The following is a 27,732-nucleotide window of genomic DNA, read 5'->3' as shown; positions in this document are numbered from 1 at the left end:
CTGCTGCTCCTGGCACCGCCCCCAAAACACTCAGCTTTGAATCTCCTGTGATCAGACATGTGGTTCACTACTCTCCTTGTTGACCCCTGGTCACTCACTCCCTTCATTTTCTTGAAGACTCAGCTCACAACACTGTCGTTCTGTCATTACTATTGCTGTATTTCTCTGTGACTTCAGTATCCCCACAGATAACCCTTCCGACAGCCTGGGCTCCCATGGTCCGTATTCTCCTAGAGGGTCTTGTCGCCAGTCTGTGAGCTGCCCACCCGGCAGACCGACCCAAGACCTCGTTACTTGCAATAACCCCATGCTCCCCCAGAACCTCAATTCCAAATATCCCATTCTTCCACCACAACCTTTGCTCTCTCCTGCTCTCTCCCGATAGAACTCGACCTCAACCAATCCTTCCACCCACTCCACTGGGTCATCCTTCTTATCTCCTGCTGCTCTTCCGCAGTCCCCAAATGTCCCTTCTCTCTCCTGCGTCATGCTTAAAATCCAGGGTCAGTTATTAAAATGCCTCCTTTGCATACACCCCCACATTCCTTCCCTTCTGCTTTGTGTCATTCACCCAGCTAACTACAGGTCTGGCCAGATCCTACTTCCCCTGCCTCAGGCCTGCACCATTCCCGCTGAACATGGCTGGAAAAGTATCACACAGCCGTGACGACCAGTAACTTTATCTTCATGAACTCCAGTAGCCCTGGCAGCCACCAAGTGTTCGCCCAGCCCGTCCACTCTGCCATTTACTGGGGTGATGATGTCACGCCTCTCTTCCCAAACTTTTAACGCCTTTCCCTCCATTGTGACTCTCAGGTGATGATTTCATTTCCCGTTGCAGTGCGGAAACAGAAGCAATCAGAGGAGGGCGGCCCCAAGTTTCACTCACACGCCAGCTCTCCCGCTTCATCCGTACCCTGTACTCCACGCTTTCCCCTCTAACTACAGACAGGGACCAACCACCTACCAGCTGAGGCCAACCTCCCCATATACCCACTAGGCACCATCCCAACACGGCACGAGGAACCGTGTTGCACCACCAGCCCCCCTTTTCTTCCACTGTGATGTTCACCCTCTCTCCTGGGCCCTTCTCCTCAGTACATGTTATCAGGATGCTACTAGCACTTTGATCTGAAAAAGCGAATATTCTCTGGCCCTGACTCCCCTCAGCTCTTGGTTCATTTCCCATCTTCACTGGGAGCAGGATTCCCTGACGCCTGTACTCACCGCCGCTACTCCTCTCCTTCCGCAGCCTGTCACTCCAGCAAAGGGGTCCTCGGTGCCAAAGCCAGTACCACGCTCAGCTCTCCATGGATGCTCTCAAGTGCTGGCCCCCAGACGCTCACGCTCACCTCTCTGAAATCCTCCTTCTCTCCAGCTTCAGCAGCGCTCCCTCTCAAGCCTCCCCGCACCTCACTCACGCTCCTCCTCTTTCTTTAACTGGCTTCTTTCCATCTCTGCTTCCAGGAGGGGCAGCCTGAGTCACTTCTCTCTCTCCCCCACCCTCGTGACCTCAGCCAGTCTGACCACTTTACCCACCACGTGGATGTTGACTTCCCAATTTATATCTTCAGCCCAGACCATTCCCCTGAACAGACGCCTATATCCAAGTGTCAGGTAGACATGTCTACTTGGATTAAGCGCCTAAAACTTCACTGTCCACACTGAGCGCCTGACCTTCCCCACGCCCTGTTTTCCTCTCAGTAAATGGCAAGTCTGTTTTTCCAGGTGCTTAGAGCAAACACTGTGGCACTGACCCGACTCCTCTATTCACCCCACGTGGACCCTCTACTTTCAGACTCCGACGACGTTTGACTCCCCCCCCCCCCCCCCGCTGTTGTCTGGTCAGACGCTTGTCAGCATCTTGTGCCGTGGCCTCCACCTGGTTCCTGTTTGTGCCCTCACACCCCCTACCGTCTATTCTCACTGGGGACCTGCGAGGCCCCCTGAAAACCTAGTCAGATGGTGTCACTCCTCCCATCTGCCAGAGAAAGGAAGTCGGTCCGAGGGCCACCATGTGATCTGGCTCTTCGGAGTGTCTCCCTGGCTGTGAGCTCCCACACACTGCCGGCCTCTGCCACTGCTCAGGGGCACCAGGCCGGATGCTGTCTCACGACCTCTGCCACCACCATCCCTCCTGCTGGAACGCCCCTCCGTGGAGGTCCACAGGCCTCCCTCCCGTGGGTCCTTCAAGCCTCCCTCAGATCCTGTCAGCTTTGCAGTGAAGTCTTTCCTCACCTCCCTCCCCAAAGCTGCATTTCCCCTCCCTTCCCTGATACTACCTGTCATTCCGCACTTAACGTTCTTCATCAGCACTTACTAAGAAAGGTACACATGCCACTTATTATGTTGTTTGCGATGGCTCCCCCACCACAGTGGAAGCTCCCTGAGGGCAGGGGGTTTTGACTGTTTTGTTCATTGCTCCGCACCCAGTACTCACCACAACGTCTGGCAGTAGCAGGCATTCAATAAGTATTGACTGAATGAATGAATACAAGTTACCCACCATCTATAACAACAATAGAAAGTGTGGAAAAAGTCACCCAAGTCTGACCAAGATGAAATGAAATGCTATGGAAACAATGGAGGATATTAACATACTACAGTCAGAGAAAACCTGCAAAGCACCAAACACAACCAACCAAACAAAACCCATTAAAACAGAGGAGAAAAGAGCACAGCAAAGACAAAGAGCACAACCCATAAGAAAACAAGACAAGAAGAACAGAGATGGTTTCGCATCTTCAGAACGGATTCATGCCATTGAATTTAATAAGAACATAAATTCAGTCAAGCAAAAGCTGGCATAGGGATGATAAATAGCCCTGTAAGATGATAAGGAGACTGCAGGGCCAAAGAAATGAATTGAGGACACCAATACATAATCCTCATGGGACAGATACGTGCATTAGAAATAGCAAGAAATAAAACAATGTAGAAAATAAAATTACTGACATAAAGGCTGGACATAATAATGGTGAATGAAGATGAAAAACACAAATAGAAGCTATCAGAGAAGAGATAAAAACAAAAACAATCCAATATAAGACTAACAGGTGTCCTTGAAGAAATCCCAATAAATGGAACAGCAGATATATTCAAAGAAATGACAGAATTTCCCTGAAATAAAGAAAGCATTGAGTCTTCAGATTAGAAGAGGATCCTGTGTCCCAGGAGAGTTGTGTAGAGAATATTTACACTAAGACACAGCTTAGTCAAGCTTTTGAACTACAAAACAAAATATTCTTCAGACCTCCAGACATAAAAAGAAAACCACCTAAATGGGGGAAAAATTAGGCCAATCCCAGACTGCTGAATGCCAAAAAAGCAATTTCTACCAAGTTCTGAGGGAAGGAAAGAAAGTGTGATCCCGTAATGTTATGCCTAACCAAGATACAGTCTCAAAAGTAAGGAAACAGGTACACAGCCAATGGAATATGGCACACATGAAGCCATCTTAGAAAAAGACTGACCATAAACCTTAGCCAAAAGACCAAGGAAGGGACAGAGCAGGACAGGGCAGCTGCTAATGAGGAATGCACCAAAGCTTTCAGACCCGACCCTGTACCAGGCACTGTTTTGGGAGCTGGGGACACAGCTCCTGTCCTGGAGGAGGGAGACAAAAACCAGGGAAATGTACGCTGTCAGGTGCTGCTGAGCGCTGCTCTGGGAGCAGAGGGAGGGCTGCTCTTTTGAGGGCCGCATCTGACCAGAGACTTGGAGGAGCGAAGGGAGCCAGCCACGTGGCTGTGTCAGAAGTTTCCGGACAGGGAGACGTGAGTGTAAGTCTCTGTGAGGAAGGTGAGCTCGGTGGGCTCAGAGCAGCAAGGAGGGTGTCACCGTAGCTGAACTGGAGTGGGGGACAGACTGAGGAGAGGAGACTGGGGTGCCTGGCACAAAATAATGAATAAATACAAGGCTTTGTGCTTCAAGTCAGACTGCAGCTGGCCCTTGACACTTCATAGCATTTAGGGAGATGCGAGTTTGGCTTTGTAGATAGAAAAATGGAAAGAGGAATGTGCACATTTAGGGAATAAAATATAGATGAATTTGGCTGAGATGCTGGGAGTAGTAAACGTGAAGCTGACACTGTCAACTACCCACTTTTTTTGTTGGTAATCAGGATTGGAGAGTGTGGCTTTGATCTAAGATGAAACAACAAAAGCCTTTCCTCTATCTCGCCAAGGTGCACTTGACAGGGTTCTATTCTGTGGGTTCGGTTTGCTCGTTGGAGGAAGAAAGAGCAGAGGAGGCGAAACATGGACTCTGAACTCACAGGTTCCAAGAGAACCGAAGACAAACATGGATAATAACCTATTTCCCAAGGTCACCAATGAAATAAATGCTTCTTTCCTTGGGAAGGACAGAGTGAAAGGGCTGGAGAGAAATGGAGTTTCTCTGTCATTTAAAATTATTTGTTCCTCAAAAAATTAAAAATACAACTATCATGTGATCCAGCATTTCCACTTCTGGGTATATAGGCGAAGGAAATGAAATCACTCTCTCAAAGAGATAGCTGCACCCCCATGTTCACTGCAGCATTAGTAACATAGCCAAGTATGGAAACGACCTACGAGTCCATCGACAGATGGGTGGATAAAGAACATGTGGTATAAGCCAAGGAATACTATTCACCTATAAAAAAGAAGGAAATCTGCCATTTGCAGCAACATGATGGACCTCAATGGCCTTGTGCTCAGTGAGACAAGTCAGACAGAGACAAATATCGTATCATCTCATTTATATGTGAAACCTGAAAAACAAAAACTCACAGAAAAAGAGATCAGATTTTCTGGTCAGGAAGCAATCTACTCTGGGCCCTCCCCGACCTCTCTGCTATACAAACAGTCCTGAAAAGACAGTCTGAGACAAGAGCTGCTATCAAGTGTGTAGAAATGTCATGCGACTTGCTTTCCAACACAAGAAACTGATGGGACAAACTGAAAGTAGCCAGCAAGGTGGTCAATTTTAATCCAACTTTATCAATATCAGATTAAAGGTGATCAGATTAAACAAACCAGTTAAAAGACAGAGGCTGTCAGATTGGATAAGAGCAAGACCCAGCCACGCTGTCTATCAGAAACACACTTGAAATATAAAGCCCTCAGTAGGTTAAAAATAAAAGAATGGGAAAAGATAGATACCATGCAAAACCACACTAACCATAAAAAAGTTGGAGCAGCTATATTCAAAGAATAGGCTTTAGAACAAGGGATATTATTAGGGATAATGAGGGATGTTGCAAAGGAAAAAGAAACCCAAAACCCGGAGGTGGAGGCTTGACTCCTCAGTTAACTGCACAGGGAAATTATAATTATTATCTAGTAATCACTAAGATGCTTCAGAACATTTTCTAGCTATTTCTTTAAAATTAAGTAGCACAGAATGGGAAGTAAGTTCTTTCCTTGTAATACCACAGAATTGCTTTTCATTAAGAACTGAGATTAAAACAGGCCTACTTTCAAATCACTAAGTTATCAAATTTGCCAATTTGTAGTTCCAATTAACCATAAGGAAGACAAAATGTAAAAGATAATGTTTTTCAAAAGCATCAATAAAAAGCTGCAATTAAATAGGCTGTACCTTACCTGTTTTCTTCACAACAGAAATTACAAATCCTATTAGATCCACCTCAGAACAAGGTGGCTGGAAGTCTGGATTCAGTAACTGGTTGAAGGGAAGGGGCTTCCTTGCCTGATAAACTTGGAACAGGATTTCGTCTGAAGCCTACAAGAGAAAAATCAGCATGTGTCGATGCTATAAACTAATATGCATTCATCAAAAATGAAAAATTATAATGAAAGTGTGTACCGGTAGTTGTTGGTACTGAGTTTTTTTTGTTGCTGTTAACTGTATTTTAGCTCCTCCAGGTTTATTTTTAGATTTTGATGTTGCAAGATGATAGATCCTGTATCTCTTTCCCTCTGTTAACAGGGAATATAAATCTGATGACGGACGCCAGATACTCAGTATAACTATTTAGGTAAAGAGGAAAAAGACACAATGGAAGAACTGATTATCATCGAGATTCTTGTTTAAAAATGGAACACTGATTAACAACTGAGATCTAAGGATTCGATCATCATTTTTTGGGTGCTGGTAGCCCATTTTTGCTCCTCTGATATCCACTAACTTTATACTTAACCTAGCATTTGAGATTATTTTATTAATATCATAAACTTTAACTTAAAACTGATAAAAACAAATTTACATACTGACCTGAATCTTCTTCTTTTTTCTCATAGCTTATGATTCGCAGCTTCCACACAGTTGTAACATCCCTTGATAACATCTGCTCCCCTTGCTCAGCAGATTCCACAGCCTTCTGGAACCTCAGCTGGATCTGTGCTTGCTTCTTATCATTCAACATCTGCCTGTGATTATTCAAGGCTCTCAACTGCTCTTCACTAAAATAACCCTGTGATCATTTAATATATGAAGGCAGATAATGTTGGCATGAAAAGCAAGAAAACAAAAACAAAACACCTCATCATTGTAAGTGAATCCCTTACATTTAAGGGATAAAAACACAGTAGAGTTCTCTTTAAGGGTGTGACAATATAAAAAGTGAGATGAATGTACTCAGCTTATCACATAAATATTTTCAGGTGCCTTAAACTCTTTACTAATCTTTGTGACAAATTTCCCTAGGGCCAAAGCAACCCCCTACTTATAAATGTGACTGTAATAATTATAATCATCAACATAGATGGCATTATAAATGGTTAACATTTGAGAGCTCGCTCTGTCTGAGAAATGGATCTATGTGTGGTAAATGCATTAACTCATTTAATCCATACAATAACCCTAGGAGGCAGATACTATTATTGTTCCCATGTTATAGAAGAAGAAACTGAGGTACAGAGAGAACAACTCGCAGAGACATATAGGTGGGGCTTAACTCAAGAACCCTCATTTTTAGCCCTGTAGTGTAATTTCATGAACCCTTTGGAACAGTAGATACAATTTAACACAGACTTGTGCTGTGAGAACTTGCCTCTGCCTCCACACTTCCCTCCCAATAATTCACCAAACTGCTGTCTGGACCCGTTGGGACTCTCAGCCCAGTGTAACAAAATTAAATAAATGAACAAACAAAAACAGAATAAAATAAAATAGGAAATGGAATCCTGACACCTAACACTAGGCCTTATACATCTTAATATCCTACTCTACAGAAGAGAGTCTGAACTCTCTGTACCCTGAGAAGGTTTTCCAAAAATGTAGACAGTGATCAGTTTAAACACGCATTTAAAAAAAAAAAAAATCTGTGATTTCCAAAGTTGCACAACATTTAATATTATCACTTAAAACAAATCCTTTGAAAGGGTACTTCAGAAATGGATGGTTCTTTTTCCCTTCAAGCATTACAGTAACTTGACCTAAGTGAAATCTCATAGAACTGTATGAACCCACAACCTCAGAGATAAGGTCCTCTCAGGCCTTCCCTTGGTAGAAGGTGGAAAGGAAGCCTAAGAGGCAACTCACCTGTCCAGCTACAAGGTGGCAGGACCAGGTCAGAACTTAGTCCTCCAGCTTTCATTCTGTCCCCTATTTTCTCCTTATAAATAAATTCTACAAAAAGCTTCTAGATTAATAAGGATCTTGTTAAATTTTGTGGATGAAATTAAACCTATCTTCATGATGACTCATAGAAAGCATAAATAAGCTTCAACATAGGTAATAAGAGAGAAAGGCAAATCATTTCTCAGGAAAGCAGAATAAAGCCTTCACTCACAGACTTGCCGCAGATACACTGCCAGGCTTCACAACTGGGCTCACCTCTCACAGGGACCATGGGTTGTCACTTGGGAACATGAGGGAATTCCATTCAGAACAGCACTGCTCACTCTCCTAATAGAGTATTCATTATTTTGTAGTCCCACTATTTAAGAGAACTAAGGCTATATAGATTTATTGTCATCAAATAAATGAGATTAACCAATAAACAAACAATAGCTTTCCTAACACCTTCCATCTTCTCCCTATCTAGCAAACTAATCCTAGAATTTGCATTAATTGGATACCAAGGTGTCTGAAAATTTAGGAGGTAGCTTACCTGAATATATGAAATGATGTTCTAATAATAGTAACTAACATCTTTATGGAATTTTGTAACAGTACACTTTTACGTACATTATCTAATTTGATCCTAAAACAACTTATTTTATGCCCATTTTATAGTTATTTTACGCCCAATTTCCTTGGCTAATAAACAGCAGAGCCATGATTCTAAAGCCTCTGTTATTTCCAACACAGTTTAGTGCTTCTGAAACTTTTCGATCTCAGCACCCTGAAAGGAGAGGATTATGAAACAAGCTCTAAGTAGGATGCGAGAAAAAGCTAAGAATGTGGAAACTGAGGCATTGCTTTATAGATACTTGCTTCATCTTAAAAGTAAACAAGTTTTGCCTACTTTTTAAGCCACACTTACCATCTAAAGTTATTTAACCCTCCTACCCTTTATTTGATACAGAACTGAAATGTGCCACAGAAGTTTGCCACATCACTGGGGACCCCTCTGAGAACAGCCTTTAATACTCCGCTTCCCATGATGGTCAGGGGTGACCACAACTTCCCACCTAACGGGTGAAGTGCCTGTTCCTCTCTCACCTCCAGGTAACCGGGGTCTGGTGCGGTCCTTACAGCTTCATAGAGCTCAGCACCGTCCTGCAGAGCACGCACCTGCCGTCGGGTCAGTGCACGCGGAGGTAGACATTGTTTTGTTCTGTTTTCTAGGGAAAAAAATCACTAATCAGCCAAACCACAAAGTTAACACTGGAAGCTAGAGAGCCAAGCAAAAATACCCAAAGAACAGGGGTTAAAAAATAAGAAACCATTTATCTGCTACAAGTTTTCTAGGAAAATGTCAAACTAATGTACTCAGGCTTTAAAAAATTGTCATACAAAGAGTCTACTTAATTAGAGTAATTTGTAAATTAAGTAAATTATTTTGTGATTTACTTAATCACAGAAACACCATGAGACAGTGATAAGTTTAAGCAAATCAAATTTTGAGTCCAATTCTTTTTGCAGATTTATATACAACATGAAGTTAAATAATATAAAAAATCATGAAGCAACGCAGAACATAAAATTTTCAGCAAAAAAGATATTAAAAAAGTAAAATTTCATGTCCTTTAAGCAAAAAAAAAAACCACTATGATTTTTATTATTAAAATTGATGTCACAGGGAAAACAAGTTCTAGCTCCAATTATAATAACATAAAACTCAACAACTACAACAACAAAAAACTGCAAAAGTTATATAATGTAGGTAGGACACTGAAGAAAGAGAATGACAATGGCTTAGGGGAAAATTATTTTTTTGAGTGTTTTTCTTTTTATTGAATATGTTTGACATATAGCGTTGTGTAAATTTAAGGTGTTCAACATGTTACTTTGATATTTATATATTGTAATATGATTGTTGTATTCATATTTATGAACTTACATAATTATAGCGACATACTGTCTACCAGGTTGCCAAAAAAATGTATATACATTTTAAGGAGAGGTTATCTATGTATTACTTTTTGAAGTTGAATTGAATTACATTAGCAATGCGTAGTATGATTGCACAAAAGATGGTGTTAATCCAATGAATGCTAGTGTCACCATGCGACAGGCAGGACAGAAAATGGCAGAATCATGGTTGTTGTTCGAGGAATGCAAGACCATTTTGAAGTGGTATTTGAAATTCGAGAACGTTGTGGAAGTACAACGACAATGGAGGCGTGAATGTGCAACAGAACCTCCAACACGCCTAACTGCACGCATCGTGATAAGTTTGAGACACTTGGTGCTGTGTGTGACGTGCACAAGGAAGATCCTGGAGGCCGCGCACAGCAACAAGTCCTGCTGCTTCTGCTGTGGTGTTGGAGCAGTTTACACGCTTCCCACAAAAATCTACCAAACAGTGTTCGCCGTAATCAGAAGTGTCTGGACGCTGCCGGCAACCACTTTGAGCACCTCTTGTAATTGCAGAAGTCAAATGTGGCTTGTATTCATCTTTTGTTATCGGTATATATTGAGTACTACAATTTTAATACCGTTTTTTCCTTTCTTAAAATGTGTATATATTATTCTGGCACCCTCTGTACATTCACTATACTGCGCATTAGATCTTTATGGCTTATTTACTACTCACTGTAAGTATCTTAAACAATATCAATCTTATCTCCCCACCCCATGCTCTGGTAACCACCATTTTTTTACGAGTTAGTCTTGTTTATACTCCACATATAAGTGATTTATACAGTACTTGTCTAGGGGAAAATAATTTGATATTTCTTTCCCATGCTGCTATTCTTTCTCTAATACCAAAATAAGATACTATAAATACTACAAATACCAAAAAAAGATACTACAGTACTGACGCTTAAGAGGGAATGTACTTCTGCAAAGTGTTATGGCTATGTAATTGTGTAAGACAATTACAGTATCTAAAAAGTTCAGTATGTTGAGTAAAGATTTAACAATTTGGGGTTAGGTCAATGCTTACCTGTATGTTTATGTAATAATATTTTGAAAAACAGAAAAAATTCAGATTCAGAATTAGAACAAAGAAATCTGTTACTCAAAGACAATTTACCCAATTACAAAAGTTAAACGAGAAGCCTCCAAAAACTCTAGTGAAAAAAACTTGTTTTCGTATAAAAAAACTTGTAATATACAACTCATTTTACCTTCATGCTCTTCAAGTTCTGCTTGAATTTTAGTGAATAAGTCTTCTAGTCTCTTGTGTTGGGCCTCTGCATATTTTGCTGCTTCCTTTTCTTCTTCTCTTTCATTGCGAAATATGTATAATCCAGATGATGTTTTCTCCACCCACTGTAATAATGCATTGAACAGAAAACATGGTAAGGAGGGATCATTCAAACTAATTGTCTCAAAAGAGAGAAATAGAGAGTAAGTTTCAAGAACATATCATACCTGTATAGGATATACTCTTTGAATAACTACGTCAACACAACCAACATTTCCTCCATCACTGAAAAGTGATGACAAGGGGAGAGGAAAAGGTCTAGGGTCCTGAAAGAATCCAAGTTTGGCATACCAGCAAGCAGGCCGGGTACTGTTAGCAGAAATCTGGACAAATTAAGGAATACATTGGTTTATAAACGAAGGAAATATAGTCAATTGTATTTCAGATTTCATAACATTTTCATTCTTTTAGGACTGGCTGCTTTAAAAATATTCACTTTAAAAAGTCTCATGAAGGAAGACAATAAGTTGAAAAAGTGTACGACAGTAAAAATACTTTCAAAATGTACTATCTTAAAAAAATTATTTATGCTGCTATAAAGTCTTAATGTTATATAAATATTACCACAGGCATACCTTGTTTTATTGTGCTTCACGAATATATATATTTTTATTTATTTTTTCAGTTACAATTGACATTCAATATTATTTTATATTAGTTTGAGGTGTACAGCATAGTGGTTATACATATATATAATTTATGCTGTGATTCCCCCCCATACACTTTGCAGATATTGTGTATTTCACAAATTGAAGGTTTGTGGCAATCCTACATTAAGCGAGTCTCCTGGAGCCATTTTGCTGACAGCATTTGCTCACTTTGTGTCTGTCACGTTTTGGAAACTGTTGCAATATTTCAAACTTTTTCATTATTATTATATTTGTTATGGTGATCTGTGATCTATGAGAAATCATTCGTGAAAGGAAGAGTCAGTCAAAATGTCAAACTTCACTTGTCTTTTTTTAAGAAATTGCCACAACCACCCCAGCCTTTGGCTCCCACCACCTTGATTAGTCAGCAGCCATTGGTGGTGAGGCACACCCTCCACCAGCAAACAGAGTACAAGGCCCTGAAGGCTCAGATGATGATTAGCAATAAAGTATTTTTAATTAAGGTATGTACATTGATTTTAGACACTTAACAGTATAGTGTAATATTACTTTCATATGCACTAGGAAACCACAAATTCATGTGACTCGCTTTATTGCGACATTCGCTTTATTGCGTGGTTTGGCCCTGAACCCACAATATCTCCAAGGTCTGCCTGTATTAGAAAATTAATAAAAGATGCTTTAATTTAAACATGATGGATTAAAATATACTTATTTATCTAGGTTCCCTCAAAAAACCTACAAGAACAAAGAGAACTGGAGAAGACAATAGATGAGGTATCACCAAAAATCTGGAAGCTAAAAATCTGTTGCACGAGTGGTAAATAGCAAAGCGGCTCGAGGATGATTACAGTTAATAAAAACAGCAGACATTCACAGAGTACTTACTATGGTGCATGGCACAGCGTTAGTGCTTTATATTAACATTTAATCTTCACAACAACCCTAAGACTTCCCATTTTACAGGTGACAAAACTGAAGTATAAGGGAAATTACATAACTGACCCAAGGTTACTCAGCTAGCAAACTTGTTGTATGGAGCCAATATGAAACAAAACAATTTGAGGAAATAACCCAGACACTGGAGGCAACAGGTACCCTCTGTAGGCAGGAGCATGAGGTGCGGCTGAAAATGGGAGGAATGGTGGAGATTTTGTATGAAGATAGTTAAGATCTCAGATTTCCTCTCCCATCCCAGGCAACCACGTGACGGTCCATCCCTCACCCCAAAAAGAACCCAGGAGAATTTACTTTCTGGAGAGGCTAAACCACACACATCCTGGACTCTGCAACACCAGGCAGAAGCAGCTAGCGTGGGGTGAGATGCTGTATGGAAAACAAAAAATGCAATGAAAACCCTTACGCTGAAAAGGACTCCCTGTTAGTTTTCTTACTCTGCCCAGCTCTCCTAACAGTTGCTGATATTTGAGGGTCTCCTAATTAAAAAAAAAAAAAAAAAAAACACATCCCCATGTTACCCACAAGTTGACAAGCCCCACTGACCTCACACAGCACTTCTAATCAGCTCATTAGTGCCCCATTAGCGAAGAGGAAAGAACAACTAACAACCAGCAGTGGGGCAAAGTCTCCAACCTGAGACACCCAAACAAACAAAAAAAAGGTTCTCACAGGGGAAAAAAATGCAGGGAGCAAAAAAACTAAAATAAAACAAAATGCTAATCAGCCTCAGAAAGACGAGAAGATACTGTATCTGTGAAATAAAATCCTGATGTCAGAAAAACACATTTAGGGGATAATAAAGGTCTCAGGAAATTGAAAATGATGCCAGAAGGCACAAATTCACTTGAGGGATTAAAAGAAAAAGATTAAGAACTAGAAAGTAGGGGGTGAAACAGACAATAAAAAAGGAAGAGAAGAGGGAAAGAAACAAGAAAATTACAGGATCAATCTAAGTGGCTTAGTGCCCAAATATCAGGAATTTAAAAAAAAAAAATGAAGAGAAAGAAACAGAAGGGAAGAAATTATCAAACAACTACTTCAAGAAAATTTCCCAAAACTCAGTGAAGAACATATGTTTATAGACTGATTGTCACTGTGTACCCAGGACAATGATTTAACACAAAGGCTGACATTATTATGAAATTTCAGAATACTGGAGACAAATGATCTTAAACACTTCTTGGAAACAGATCTCACAGTAAAGGACTGGGAATAAGAATAGTACTGAACTTAGCAGAAGCTTCACTAGAAGCAAGAAGATAACAGAGGAAATGGCTTCAAAATTCTAAAGGAATTATTTCAATCTCAAACTCTTTATTTGGCCAACCTTACAATATAATTTTAAAAAGCTGCATGCTCCCTTTCTCAAGAGGCTTCTGGGTTGTGTGTCCTTAAACCAAGGGAATAAAGCTAGAAAGATATGAAATCCAGAAAACAGGGCTTCTAACACAGAAAGAGGTGAAAACAATTTCCAGAATAACTGTGCAGCACATGTAGAAAATAACCACTTCAGATAAAGCAGGAATATTGAGAGGTCCAAGGGATCTCCAAGAAAAAGAAATGGAGCTGATTAAGGTATTTTAACATATTGGGATGAGTTTTATATAACTCCTGTATGGGAATGAGTTGGTGGTAAGGACACAGAAAATTAAGAAATAAAAAAAGCAAGAAAGTTAATAACTCCAGGGAAAGCAGTAAGTTGTGAAGAAAGGAAATGTAATCATAGTATATTATATGCTGAGTTGCAAAAACTATTGTCATTATAACGTAAAGATTGAATCCAGACTTCACTCCTCCTCCTTCGTCACAGGAGGCTAATAGTTATTGTCTAAACGAAGGAGAAGAGGAGACGTAGCAGTGTCAGCCAAAGGAACAGCCGAAGCTTCAGAGTGGCTCCAGTCTTTGGGGAGAACATGAGTAGCCTGAGGCTGGATGCATCAGTGGCTGCCTTTGGGGGGGTGGGGGGGTGGTCATAAGCCTTTTACAGTCATGTGCTGCTTAACAACGGGATACATTCTGAGAAACGCACTTGAGGAATCTGCCACTTACATTAAGATTATCATGCCATTTCCAAGAAATGGTGTATCCTTAACAGGCGTTGGTAAATTAAAAATTTTAAATGTAGAAGCTCTTCAGAATTTAACTGAATCAGTGACTGATTTTTTCCCAAGAGTGTGCATTCACTTATCTTACCTTTAGCCTTAGAGATTCTGGGGCTTCCAGAGGTGGGCAGGCGTCAGGAGAGCCCAGCAGCTCCGCTCCGTGAGTGATGACCTTCTGGCCTACGGCCAGCCTGCCGATCTGGAGGAGGGCCGAGAGGGGGGCGTCCAGCTGGGCCTTCACCGCGTACCAGCCATCTGTCAGTTCCACAGCGGCTGCGCTGTTGGTCTCCACACTGCTAGTTCTACTGCCAGAAGTTTCAGAGAGATTTGTGCTTGATGGAATTATTTCAGAAACACAGAGAACAAGTGCTTTTGCAGCTGTGTCATCCCTTTCCATTATCTTTTTTATAGCTGATCTTTTGCTTCTATCAATTTCCATATCATATCTAAAAAGAAAAATGCACGTTTTAGGAACTATGAATGTACAATTTCATCGCAGAAAAAAGTCACTGAATAATTGAAACTAAAAATTTAATACCTTTATTGAAGAAATACTGAGACAGAGAGAATTTTAAAATTTGGTAGCCAGAAATACATTAAGTTTTATAGTGTTAAAAATGAATTAAATATTAAAACCCTCAAAATACAAAAATGCTTTATTAGCAATCCCTGAACAGTGGATTGAATTAGTAATTCATATTCTTCTCAAGAATATGAGATTAAAGAGGGGGTGGGAGGAAGAGGGAGACTGGTTTATGAATGTGTGATTTCTCTTAAGTGGGGGTTGGGGGGTGACCAGAGAACTACCCTATACAACTGTACAGCAATGTAGGATGGCAACTGTCACTGACAGCTGGCTTGTGTGCCTCTATGACATGGAAGTCAGACTGCAGAGAAGTCTGACCGATATCGCAGGACATGATGACATCATGTAATGCTTTAAACTTGCCTGTATTTTAGTTGAAGAAGCACCCGTTCTGGGTTTAGGCATCTATTGGCAAATTGCTTAGGAAAAGCAAATTCCATAGCTGCTAGCTTCCATACGATCCATCTGTAGTGATTATAGACCCAAACTCTAGAAATAAGCTTTGGATCCACACCTGGGGTGTCACACAGAGCCCTGAACAAAGAAAGGTAAAATAATATAATAAAAACCACGTAAGACAATATTAACTTCAATAACCAAAACTATTCTTTGCAAAAAACTACACAATAGAAGAGCATTCAGTAAGTTTTAAAAATAATTTTAGAAAATGAATTGATATGTATCAAAATATACTAATAAAAATTCACTTAACATATTAGTCAATACAATTATTTCAATTTTTTAAAGAGACTGTTTTTAGAAATCACCAAAGAACTTCCTTCCCTAGTCCTGGGGCTCCCCTCTGCTCAAATCTCAAGTTCCACTTCCTTTCCCATTATTCTCACTCTCAGTAGTAAGGAACGGAGGTGGCTTTCATTAGCCTCTGCCCTCGTATCTATGCACCCAGCAGCATGCGCCCCTTACACTGTGCCTTCTGCCATTTGTACATGAGCTCCCACCCTTCCTTGTCTACTCAAGGACACCGATCTGGGAGATGCCTCCTCTCTCTCCGCATCATCGATTTTATTCCCTTCTACGGGATAAAAAACAGTTTTTTGAACTTCAAACAAACAAATAAACATAGCAAACTACAACCTTTTGATCCCACTTCCTTCTTCACATACTGCCCTTTTCTCTGCTGCTCTTTTGGGCAGCGCCTGAAAGAATGACTGTGTTCTCCCTCCAGCACCTCTCCTTGCCCTGCCATCCGTTGGCACTGTGATCCGGCTTTTACCCCACTGATCTCCTGAATTACTTTCATTAACTTTAGTGGGGACTCCGCGTGCTAACCTCAGCCATCACTTCGCAGCCCTCATCTGATTGCACTTGTCAGCAGCATAGACACTGCCAGTCACTCTATCCCCTGAAGGGCCACCTTCACCTGGCTTGTGCCACACCAGCTTTTTGGCTTTATTTCTAACTTTCGGGTTCTTCTTTCTCAGGCTCTTTTTCATGGCTTTAAATTCCATCTATATGTTTACAACTTTCAAGTTGCTTTCTTTGGCCTACGCTTTACCTATGAGCTCCAAACTTGCATATCTGACGGCCTGCTCATCTGCACTGCATGTCTACTAATACCTCAAACTTCGAGGGTCCCAAACTGAACTCCCAATTTCCCTTCCATCCTTGGTCTTCCTAACTCTCAGGACATAGTAACTACCCTTCCAACTGCTAATGCCAAAATCTTTGGAGGTTTTTTTACTCTCCTCTTTCCTCACACTCCTCATCCACTCCTTGAGCAAATGCTGAAGGTACTACGTTTAAAATATATGCAGAACTCAACAGCTTTCACCAACTCGACTGCACCTCCTTGGCCTGAGCAACCACCCCTCCCCTGGGTTACTGCAACAGCTTCCGAACCGGTCTCTCTGCTCCCAGCCCTGCCCCTCCCCACAGTCCAATCTCAACAAGTAGCCAGAGTCCTTCTTTCAAAAGTAAGTCAGATCAGGTCACCCTCTGCTTTAAACATTCTGATGGTTTACTTGGAGTGAAAAGGATTACTCAGAATAAAGGCCGGAGTTCTTGCAAAGGTCTGTAAGGCCCTACCTCTCTACATCTACTGGGTCTACTCCAGCTACCCTAACCTTCCTCCTGCTCCCTGAATAAACATGCCCTCCCGCCACCCCCCAAGCCTAGGATGCTGTGCCCAATGGTTCCGTGCTCACGCCCTTAAGCTCCTTCAGGTCACTGATCAAAGGCCACAGGCTCAGGGAAGCCTCCTAATTACTCATTAAAAAACCCTGTACCTCTCCCCACTCAACTCTTCCTACCCCCTTTCCAGCTTTATCTTTATAGCATTTATCACCTTCTAATACAATTTTCTTTTTTCTCTTTAAAATTTTCTTTCCCCACTCCAGACACTCCCACTAGAATGTATGACATTTTAGGGTAGAGATTTTCTTGGTTTGTCATCCTTAGTACCCAGAATAGTATCTGGCACATAGTAGATGCTCAATGTTTGATGAATGATACAAAAAACAACTTGAGCGTCAACACTCAAACGTTACGAACCATGCCCACCAGGTTACAGGGTAATACTCTTAACCTCTCCACAGTGCAGGCTACTTCATACAAGAAAATAATACCACTGTTTACCATACTTTTCCAACTACAATCGATAGCAGATATTTGTTAACACGAGACAAATGCAAGATATACATAACATTCTTGCTTGAAAATAGTCCAAAAACACAACAAAATCAGTTTTTATTTTGTAGGTTGATAAGAAAAATGCTCTAATTTAAGAAAACCAATTTATTAAATCCTTAGATGAAACATATCGTGTTTCCCCGAAAATAAGACCAGGTCTTATGTTAAGTTTTGCTCCAAAAAGATGCATTAGGGCTTATTTTCAGGGATGTCTTACAAAAAATCATGCTAGGGCTTATTTTCTGGTTAGGTCTTATTTTCGGGGAAACACGGTAATTCACATTTTAAAAGATTTCAACAGAATGTCTATTGGACAATAATCAACTTAAAATGATTCAATGTATAAAAATTTGATTCCTAGACAACTTTTTAAGTTCAAGAGAGATAAGGAAAGAGAAAAATGGGGGATTTGTGAGGAAGAGCGGGATGATGGAATATATAAAAACACAAATCTCTTATTGCATAGAGTACCTATAAAATTCTTCTTTTCCAGCTTTTCCATCGTTGGAGGGTATGAGCCATCCACCATCAGCCAACTGTATTCCCTTTCCAGCCCATAAACTTTCCTTACCAAAATAATCCTGAATGTGAAACTGAAAAGACTCTGCATTTTTGCTGTTAATTTTTACGCAGTGTTTAGAAACGCCATACATATATAGCTGCACAAAATAAATCAGAAAAATTTGATAATGAAAAACAAAAAGCAAACAAAAGAGCATGTTTCTTTGAATAAAAACAATTGTAACAAACCAAAACTGAATTTACCAAAAATTTTTCATTTAAGTATTAAAATATTCACTGTAAAAATACTTACCTTACTTACTAGAAGCTAAAAATCTTAATGTATATAAATGACCCATGCATCCAAGCAAGGGTCTGCTGCACCTTTTTCATTCCCTTGTGTACATGCCTCCTGCTAGATCTGCCATAGAAAGTCATTGTGGGGTAAAAGTAATTTACGTTTTACAAAACCTCTTAAGTTCAAACATTTAAAAGGGAAAGAACAATGAAAAGTATATTTCAGGAAAGCTGGCCTCAGATCAGATTTCTACACAGGCCTGGCCTGCTTTCAAGGTGCTCACTTTCACCCCAGCACGTCTTTTTCTCCCAGAGTTCTTTTCCTTCGTTCCGACTTGACTCTGGAATAGTGGTTCTTCTACTACTAAAGTGACTTTGAGCAGTTACTTAACCCTCTCTGTTCTTTAGTCCTCTCATCTGTAAAATGATGGACAAAATAATAGTGCCTTCCTTTTAGGGTGCTTGTGAAGATTGAAAGAGAGATAACCAGCAGGTACAGAGCTTAGAAGACACCTAGTACATAGGAAATACTCAGTAAATATTACCTATTAACATTACCAATATCATTTTCACCTCTCCAGCGCCTAAAATGCTACCTAGATAGTGCTGGCTTGATCAGAATCCTCATTTAAAAATGTAAATAGCTCTTTGTGGGTTCAGGGATATGAGTTAGTCACACTTTAAATTTGATGACACTACTTTCCTCTAACAGCTAGTAAAGAGAACTTATAGTAATAAAATGAATATGCTTTGAAGAGGAAGAGAAATCGTCATTCTGAAGCACAGATCAGCTTGGTAGGATAAGGCAGCAGAGGACAAGGCTACCACTGTGGGGTGACTGGGGAACATGGGGATTTCATTCATCCATCATTCCTGCTTTAATGCGTTCTGTCTTCAAACAGAACAACTTGGAGATACTGGTTAACAACACAAAGTTACACTTTGCTTAGAGGCTGTTACTGTTACAGACAAAAGCGTACCTGTTTATGAGAACACGCAGAGGGAGCTCGGCCTTCTACTGCGACTTTCAGAGAGATTCGAGGCATAGTGGATGTTTTTGCAAGATACAGACTGCCTGCCTGTGGAAAAACACGTTGCCTGTGTTTCTTTTTAATCCGCATATCCTGTGCATCTCTGGCATTCTGAAGATTTGTAATTAAATCTATTAAGGAATAAATAATTAGCAAAAAATAATACTGAATATAAAATTTAAAAAGTACCACCCTTGCTTCATAAATTCGCATCTATCAATTTGCTCTAATTTTAAATCTTCAGGGGTGAAAAAGAGTTTCAACTTGTAAAGAACAGAAATAGATCTATTATTTTTACTTCGAATTTGGAAGAAAATTAGTAGCCTGATAAAAAATATATTCCAGTAATGGCGGTCCTAGCTTTTTAAACAACAAAGTTTATAAGTAGTTACCTCTGAAAGAAAATATTAGAATAACTAAAACCTAATGTTTGGACTTAGAAAAATCTAAAGCATTAAGGAAGTTTTAAAATTATTAATCACCACAAAAGGGGGAAGTCCTCGAGGCATTATTTCATATGAGAAATACCTAACTGAAAGGCAAAAACATGTCAACATAAATTTTTACGCAATACCTAACGGTTCTTCCTCACACTTTGTGGAGATTACAGTTGCTGCTTGATTGGCGTTATCTTTGTCAGGCTGATGAATTTCACTGTCATTCATATTATTTTCATTCACACCAGAGTCATGTTCATCTATGTTTTTTTGTTTTTGTTTGTTTTCCTCCAAATTAATATTGCTAACACACTGTTCATCTCTGTGAAAATGTGACTTAGTTTTAAAAGGTGGGACGAAGACTTTCATCGCTTTGCCTGTAGTAATTGAGTGTCTTCTTTTTTCATTTCTTGTGGCAAGAACCTTATAAAATGGCTGCCCTGAAACTGATAAATTGCTTGAAGATTTTTCCAAAGTCAGGTGTTCATAAAAATGAGATTTAGACAGAAATCCTTGACCAGGTACAGTCAAATTTGGAGTCTGTATTTCTTGCCACTCCTTAGTTGTGCTACAATGGGGAGAAAACATTTAAGTTTGATTATTTACCAGTAAATGTACACATATGTAGATGTTATGGAATATGCATTTTTTTGGAGGCCCTCAATTGCTACATAAAAATCCTATTCTGGTTACTGTTTCACATTTCATCATAGTTGCCATCCAAAACAATGCCACACTTTTCAAATCTACCACTAGTTGTCACCACTGAGTCCAGGCTTTGACTTTCCATACCAGAGACAGTCAGACACAGATCCCTCTGCGTCTGTCTCCTCCCATTCCATCTCTACTCACCTCTCCTACCACAGAAAGCTGTCCGTCCTCTTCTTGTGGCTAACTCTTTCACCGGTACTCTTGACCCCAGCTAATAATAACTCAGTCTTTTTAGAAAGAAACCCCATTCTTTCAATTTATTCTACCTCCTTCGTTTCTCTTTCTACCACCTTTTTCTTAGTGCTCTTTTCATTTAGCCACCCTTGCCCACCCTTGAAAGCCTTGCCCACCCTTGAAACACTTTTTCCTCAGCCTTATCTCCCCTTCAAGCTAAGACTCACTGTTACCTGCCCTTCATGGCCAACCTTTCTAAACAGGTAATTTAACTAGCTATTTTCACTCCCGCATTCACTTAACTCTCATTTCTCCCACTATTCTATAGAAATTGTTCTCAATCAAGATGCTAGTAACTTCCCAAATACCAAAAAAATATCGCTTCATGTGTGCACTCATTCTACTAGATCTGATAGCTGACAGCTGACTTTTTTCTTCTTAAATCCTCACCACTAATATCTACACAACCATTGTCCCATTCTTTCTCCTTCCTTCCTTCCTTCCTTCCTTCCTTCCTTCCTTCCTTCCTTCCTTCCTTCCTTCCTTCCTTCCTTCCTCTCTCTTTATTTTTGCTGGTTTTTCCTTTTTTCTTTCTCTTAAAAATATTCCTATCTCTAAAGCTGGATTTCTTTCCTATACGCTTTTGTGGGTGAGGTGAGTAATTTCCATTGTTTAAATAATCATATACCTAACAATAAAAATATTAATCTGCGGGGGAATGGGTTTTCACTTTGTGAGGGGTGTAAATGTCTCATTATTACATTGTTTTGTATACCTGAAACTAATAAAAAAAGTTAATCTGTATCTTCATGCCTGAACTTTCCTCTAGGTGTTATTTCTACAGTTTGAACTGCATATGGCACCAGACTCACTGCAAACTCAACATGTCCCAAACTATATTTATCATCTTCCCTGGCATACACGTTCTTCCTAATATTTGAGATCTTGTTAAAAACCTCGTACTTCCTTTTACCCAACCCTAAACCCCTGGTACTTGAAGTCACCCTAGAACTCATTTAGTTATCCATTCACATATCCATCAAATATTTAACGAGTTCCTACTACGTGTCAGGCACTGTTTTGGCTGGGAGATACCATGATGAACATAACAGAATCATAGAGTTCAGTCTAGTGGATGGAAACAAATATGCGAAATGGTAGTAAATGCTATGGAGATAAACCACTTGATAACTGGCATCTGAAAAAGGGCTACCCTCACACTTAATTTGATATTTTGGTCAGTGATAGGATTTTATGTTGGAAATCATTTCTTCTTGGAATTTTAAAGGCATTGCTCTGTATAATACATTACAGAATCTATAGTCTGCTAGCTTCCATTGTTAACAATGAGAGGATTTATACCATTGTGACCCTTGAAACTTTATTGAAAACCTGATTTTTTTGCCCTTGGGAATTTAAGGTTCCTCTTTGCCTCCCTAGTGTTCTAAAATATGAGGATGCACCTTAGTGTGGGCCAGTTTTATTCCTGTGCTCTCTCTGAGGGCCTTTTTAATCAAGGAAACTCATGGCCTTCACTATTGATAAAATATCTTAAATTCTTACTCTGAAAATTTCTCTCATTTCTCCTGTTCCTTCTTTCTCATACTCTAAATTTTCAGATGTTAAGATCCACAGGATTTACTTTCTGATTATCTTTTCAGTCCTTTTTCGTCTCTTTTTCTTTCTGCTCTACATTCTGGGGACATTCATAACTTTGATGTTCCATTACTTCAGAGTTAATTTATTTGTGCCATCATATTTTGAATTTCTAAGAGCTCTTTTTTAGCAACTTGTTCTTAATTGAAGGATGCAATATCTTCTCTTTCCTGAGAATATTAGTAAGTTTCATTTTGAAGTTATTTTGAAGTTTTCTTCTCCTTGCACAGTCTATTTCCTTTAAGTTTCTTTTTCTTTCTTTCTTTTTTTTTTTTTTTTTTTTGTTGCTTTGGGTTTTGTACTTGGGACACTATCTTTCATAGAGGTTTTCTTCCAGTGATCCTTGATTATCTGTTCTTATTTAAGGGGGAAGCCCCTGAAGAGCTTACTGGAAGCTGTGTACTGGTGGGCTGGTCAATTGTTGGCTTTACTGTCTGGTGATCTGGCTATGTTGTTTCAGCTGAGTACCCGCAACTGTAAATAGTTTTTGTTTTTTCTACTGGACTGGTCATATTCCCCAGAAAAAAATTTCCAGTCTTCTGCCCAGAGGCCTCGCTGCCAGCATTTGGAAGCCAAGCATGAGAAGGGGGTTAGGGAGTCTCACTACTCAACATATGAATTTTCACTTAATCTGTTTTCAGTCCCCTCCCGCCATCCCACTCCCAATTCAGAATCCCTCCCATTCGTCTGCTCCTGAGAATAACCTTCTCGAAGAGGGATAACTGCCAGTCTGCTTTAGGAGGGGATATAGCTGTTTCTTAAACAGATTTTCAACTAATCTTCCTATTTTCTACCTCAACTTCAGAAGTACATGTTGCTGCCAATTTGAGTCTTTCTCAGATTCTTTAGGGGAAATTGAGAGTTTCTCTGCTTGCTTTAATGTCAGGTTTTGGCTTTCTAAGTTTTTCATGCTTTCTGGCTTCCAAAATTTTGTTGTTTCTTCTGATAACTGTCCTTGTGGATTTATACATAAAAAAATTCTCTTAGTAATTTTAGCAAGGTTTTGAGAGGGAGGAGAGATAAAACGATATTTTCCACATATGCCATCTTTTTGTTATTTGATTATGAGTAATTTCCTTAATCGCTCTCAACCTCAATATCTCATCCAAAAATCAGAATAAAATCTGTTTGTCTACTTTATTTATGACTCTAAAAAATGAGATAATAACATAATACTATAAAGTACTACCAAAGTACAGAATTATTTAATCCTGATGTAGGCTTCCAAAAAGGGAAGCATTAACTCCTTTATTGAATATTAGTCCCATTATTTTTAGAAATAGTTATTTAAAAAACCCATATTTTTCCTACACAATATTAGAATTTAAAAAAAATTTAAACACGTCTTACCAAAAGGGTGTACAGGTAATCGGCTCTAAAGAAATGTGACGCATAAACAATCTTCTATCGTTTATTGTGCCTAGAAAAATATTTTTTACATTATGTATTATTAATGAAAATGAATTTTACATTATGTATTAATGAAAATCTAAGGGAAATTTTATTTACTATATCTATTTACTACAAATTATTGTAAATATTTACACAAAAAAGCTTGAGACAATTATACACGGTCTGACAATTAAGCTCGCGAACTTGTACGGATGTTGCTAACCTTTTTTGGTATCAGAGGGATTATTCACTCTGAATTTGTACCAACTGGACAAACAGTTCACCAAGTTTACTATTTGGAAGTGCTGAAAAGGCTGCATGACAAAGTTAGACGACCTGAACTTTTCACCAACAAATTCATGGCTCTTGCATCATGACAATGCACCAGCTCACACGGCACTGTCTGTGAGGGAGTTTTTAGCCAGTAAACAAATAACTGTATTGGAACACCCTCCTTTCTCACCTGGTCTGTCCCCCAATGACTTTTTCTTTACTCGAAGATAAAGGAAATATTGAAAGGAAGACATTTTGATGACATTCAGGCCATCAAGGGCAATATGATGACAGCTCTGATTGGCCATTCCAGCAAAAGAGTTCCAAAATTGCTTTGAAGGGTGCACTAGGCACTGGTGTCGGTGCATAGCTTCCCAAGGGGAGCACTTCGAAGGTGACCATAGTGATACTCAGCAATGAGGTATGTAGCCATTTTCTAGGATGAGTTCGCGAACTTAATTGTCAGACCTCATATGTCAAATGTGGCTGAAAGATGGAGTCAAGTGAGGACACAGACATGCCTGCTGGATTTGCCAACACAGAGATCACCATGTGACATAGGAAAGCATGATTTTGGTGGAATGGTGAGGGCCAAAGCTTGATTTGACTCCTGAACCTAAGCTTTAAATTATTATACTAAGTTCTTACTAAATTCTTATAGCTTTTTTATTAATCATTTCACATTTCCTAATGATGGACACCGTCCATATCATACTAGGTATTAGGGAAAAGTGCACATAACAAGGCAAGATATAAGTTTAACAAACCACACTGTAAAGTCTTTTCCAATTATCTATTAATATATACCCAAAAGAGATGAGAAAAAGTAATTTTAAGAATATTATGGGTAGTACCTATTAGAAGGGGAAAAATATGGATAAAACCAAATTTTACCGTCTGGATTGCTTTTTGAAGACTTTAAGGGTTTTTCTTGATTTTCTGTCCTGTCAAATTCATTTATCAAGTTTCTTTTGATTGGGGGTTCTCCTAAAAAGAAATTTTCATAGTTTTCAAAGCAAATAACATCAATTTTATTTTTCAAAAGCCTATAGTCCATTTTTTAAAACTAAAATATCGACTCTTACAATATGTTAAGCAAAAAATACATATTAACTATAATTTAAATAGCAACCGTTCTATTCTGAAGGAGAGGATTCATTTTTCAATATCACTTCAATTTCTATTATTTCTTGACCACTTAAAATACCTATTTAATTGGACCTAGGGACAAACAGATGTTACCAGATACCACAGATAAGCTAGCACTGAATATAATTCTAGGTTTACTGACAATAAGGACAAAACTTCTTCAAATAAACATTTTTTGTATTAAACTCAAGAAGGAATTTATTATATAGGTCCTTGAATTAGAGTGAGTAGGAGAAAAGATTCTTTAAATTACTAAAATTAAAATATTAGGAAAAGTAATACGTTTTCATTAGTTTCAGGTGTACAAAACATAACAGCTATTTACACCCCTCACAAAATGAGAATGCCCCCAATCTACGACCCCTCTGACATTGTATATAGCTGTTACAATACCATTGACTATATTCCCTATGCTATACTTTACACCCCGTGACCATATGTGTGTGTGTGTGTGTGTGTGTGTGTGTGTATATTTAATTATTGTTGACACTCAACATTATTCTACTTCAGTTTCAGGTGTACAGCTCACGGTCAGGCATCTACACAATCTATGAAGTGATTCCCCTGATAAGTCCAGTACCCATCTGGCACCCTACATAATCTATACAACATTACTGATTATATTTCCCATACTGTTTTTCATATCCCAAAAAGTACCATATTTTGCATTTATAATGCACTCCCATGTATATAATGTGCACCCATGTTTCTGGCCCAAACTTTCAGGGAAAAAATCTTTCGTTTTAATTCAGATTTTTATTTGTTTACATTTAGGTACTTGTCTTTTGTATTATAAAGGAATTTTAGCATTTATTTTTAACATATTATGTTACAAGAAATTTTATGTAACAAATAATTACAAAACACAAGAACAGAACAAGGTACAAGGAATTTTATGTACCAGTAACAAATTTATGATATTTAGGCATCACAGAAGGCAAAGAACTAGTCATCGTTGCAAGGTCATCGTAAGTTCAATAAAACCAATTATTGTATTCCAGGGTATCATTTTGCATACGGATATTGCTATTGATTTCTAGAGTTACACTTTTAACTCATAAGCATAAATAAAAGAATTAAAAACATTTATATAGATATGGAATTAGTACTACCCATGTATAATGCACATTCTTATTTTTCCCTCACAAATTTGGGCAAAAATGTGCACATTATTATACATGTCAAAATATGGTAATACTTTCTATTTGAAAATTTTACAAAGGCTGAGTAAAATTAAACAATAATGCTAATTACGCATTTCTGCGTCACACTGATAATATGTGATAACAGGTACTTTCCTTTTTGATGCTTTACTAAAGGCAATGAATTTAATAAGTAGGATTTAATAAGTAAAAATGTCCATGCGAGGCTTGTATCAAGTGTTAGATTATAATGTGCCTTAATTGTTTAACAAGGTTACTGGTTAAGTAACCAGAAGCTGATTAAGTTCTATATATACAGAGGGTGCCAAACAATGTATACACATTTTAAGAAAGGAAAACTGTATTAACACTGTAATACTCAACACATATGGATAACAAAAGATGAATACAAGTCATGTTTGACTTCCGCAGTTACAAGAGGTGCTCAAAGTGGTTACCATCAGCGTCCAGACACTTCTGATTACAGCGAACTACTGCTTGAGCAATGTTGACCAAAGTGTCCGCTTGTATACATTTGTTTGGCACCCCTGGTATATAACAGAAGTCAGGGAAATTAAATAGTGATGCTGTTGAGAACATTTATTAGAAGTTATTTTTGTCTAAGCAGGCTAACCCACTTCAGTATACACATGAACAAAACGGATCCCTATAAATAAAGCCATTATTTTCCATAAAAAGAACATGACTATAAGCATCTCCACTTCAGAATTCTGCACTAGTTTAAAGTAAGTATTATAAACTTACAACTTTGCCATAACATAAACTTGGTACAGAATGTGACCTAGATAACACTTGATTAAGCAAACCTGTATCCACCAGGGTAACTCAGGGGCGAAAGGCACCAAGTGGAAGAATGAACCGAGGGCTTCCGTGTCTTTTTCTGTATTGTGAAGGGACTGGACAAGAAGACTTATAATAACTCAATTATTCTATGAGTATATAGTTTTTTAAAAGGAGCTAGTTATTTAAGACCATTTACTTTAAAGCTGGAATGTTAGTTCTGGCATTTACGTTAATTGCAACTGATCAACAGATTCAATTATTTATTATTATTCCTACTCAGAGATACTAACTGAAAAAAAATTACACATCAGCTAACCTAGTAGTTGAACTAAGTTGTTAGACACACAGTTAAAAGAGATGTTAGAAGAGAGCACAAATGGCATTAAGACCACAATACTCTTTGCTAAGGATAACTGATTTGAGAACACTTCCTAGATGAACAAAAAGGAAGCAAGCCAACACCTCTAACTAGAAACCAACTTTTTAAGT

The 27,732-nt window shown here is 38.9% G+C and overlaps 1 protein-coding gene across 1 annotated transcript in view; it reads right to left on the bottom strand.

Moving 5' to 3' along the window:
• Positions 1 to 27,732, bottom strand: part of BRCA2 (BRCA2 DNA repair associated) — a 56,030-nt gene that overhangs the window by 8,534 nt on the left and 19,764 nt on the right. Inside the window, exons 12-24 of the mRNA XM_019749583.2 lie at positions 25,043 to 25,135; positions 23,834 to 23,903; positions 20,080 to 20,510; positions 19,455 to 19,636; positions 18,148 to 18,335; positions 15,391 to 15,561; positions 14,533 to 14,887; positions 10,936 to 11,091; positions 10,689 to 10,833; positions 8,614 to 8,735; positions 6,220 to 6,418; positions 5,812 to 5,975; positions 5,589 to 5,727 (exon numbers count right to left, since the gene is read on the bottom strand). Of these exons, the coding sequence (XP_019605142.2) occupies positions 5,589 to 5,727; positions 5,812 to 5,975; positions 6,220 to 6,418; positions 8,614 to 8,735; positions 10,689 to 10,833; positions 10,936 to 11,091; positions 14,533 to 14,887; positions 15,391 to 15,561; positions 18,148 to 18,335; positions 19,455 to 19,636; positions 20,080 to 20,510; positions 23,834 to 23,903; positions 25,043 to 25,135 (2,415 nt within the window). The remainder of the gene's footprint in view (positions 1 to 5,588; positions 5,728 to 5,811; positions 5,976 to 6,219; positions 6,419 to 8,613; positions 8,736 to 10,688; positions 10,834 to 10,935; positions 11,092 to 14,532; positions 14,888 to 15,390; positions 15,562 to 18,147; positions 18,336 to 19,454; positions 19,637 to 20,079; positions 20,511 to 23,833; positions 23,904 to 25,042; positions 25,136 to 27,732) is intronic.

The sequence above is a fragment of the Rhinolophus sinicus genome, linkage group LG04, assembly GCF_036562045.2.
Source record: "Rhinolophus sinicus isolate RSC01 linkage group LG04, ASM3656204v1, whole genome shotgun sequence".
NCBI lineage: Eukaryota > Metazoa > Chordata > Mammalia > Chiroptera > Rhinolophidae > Rhinolophus > Rhinolophus sinicus.
The sequence above is the reverse complement of the archived record's forward strand: the minus strand, read 5'-3'. Positions and strand labels throughout refer to the sequence as shown.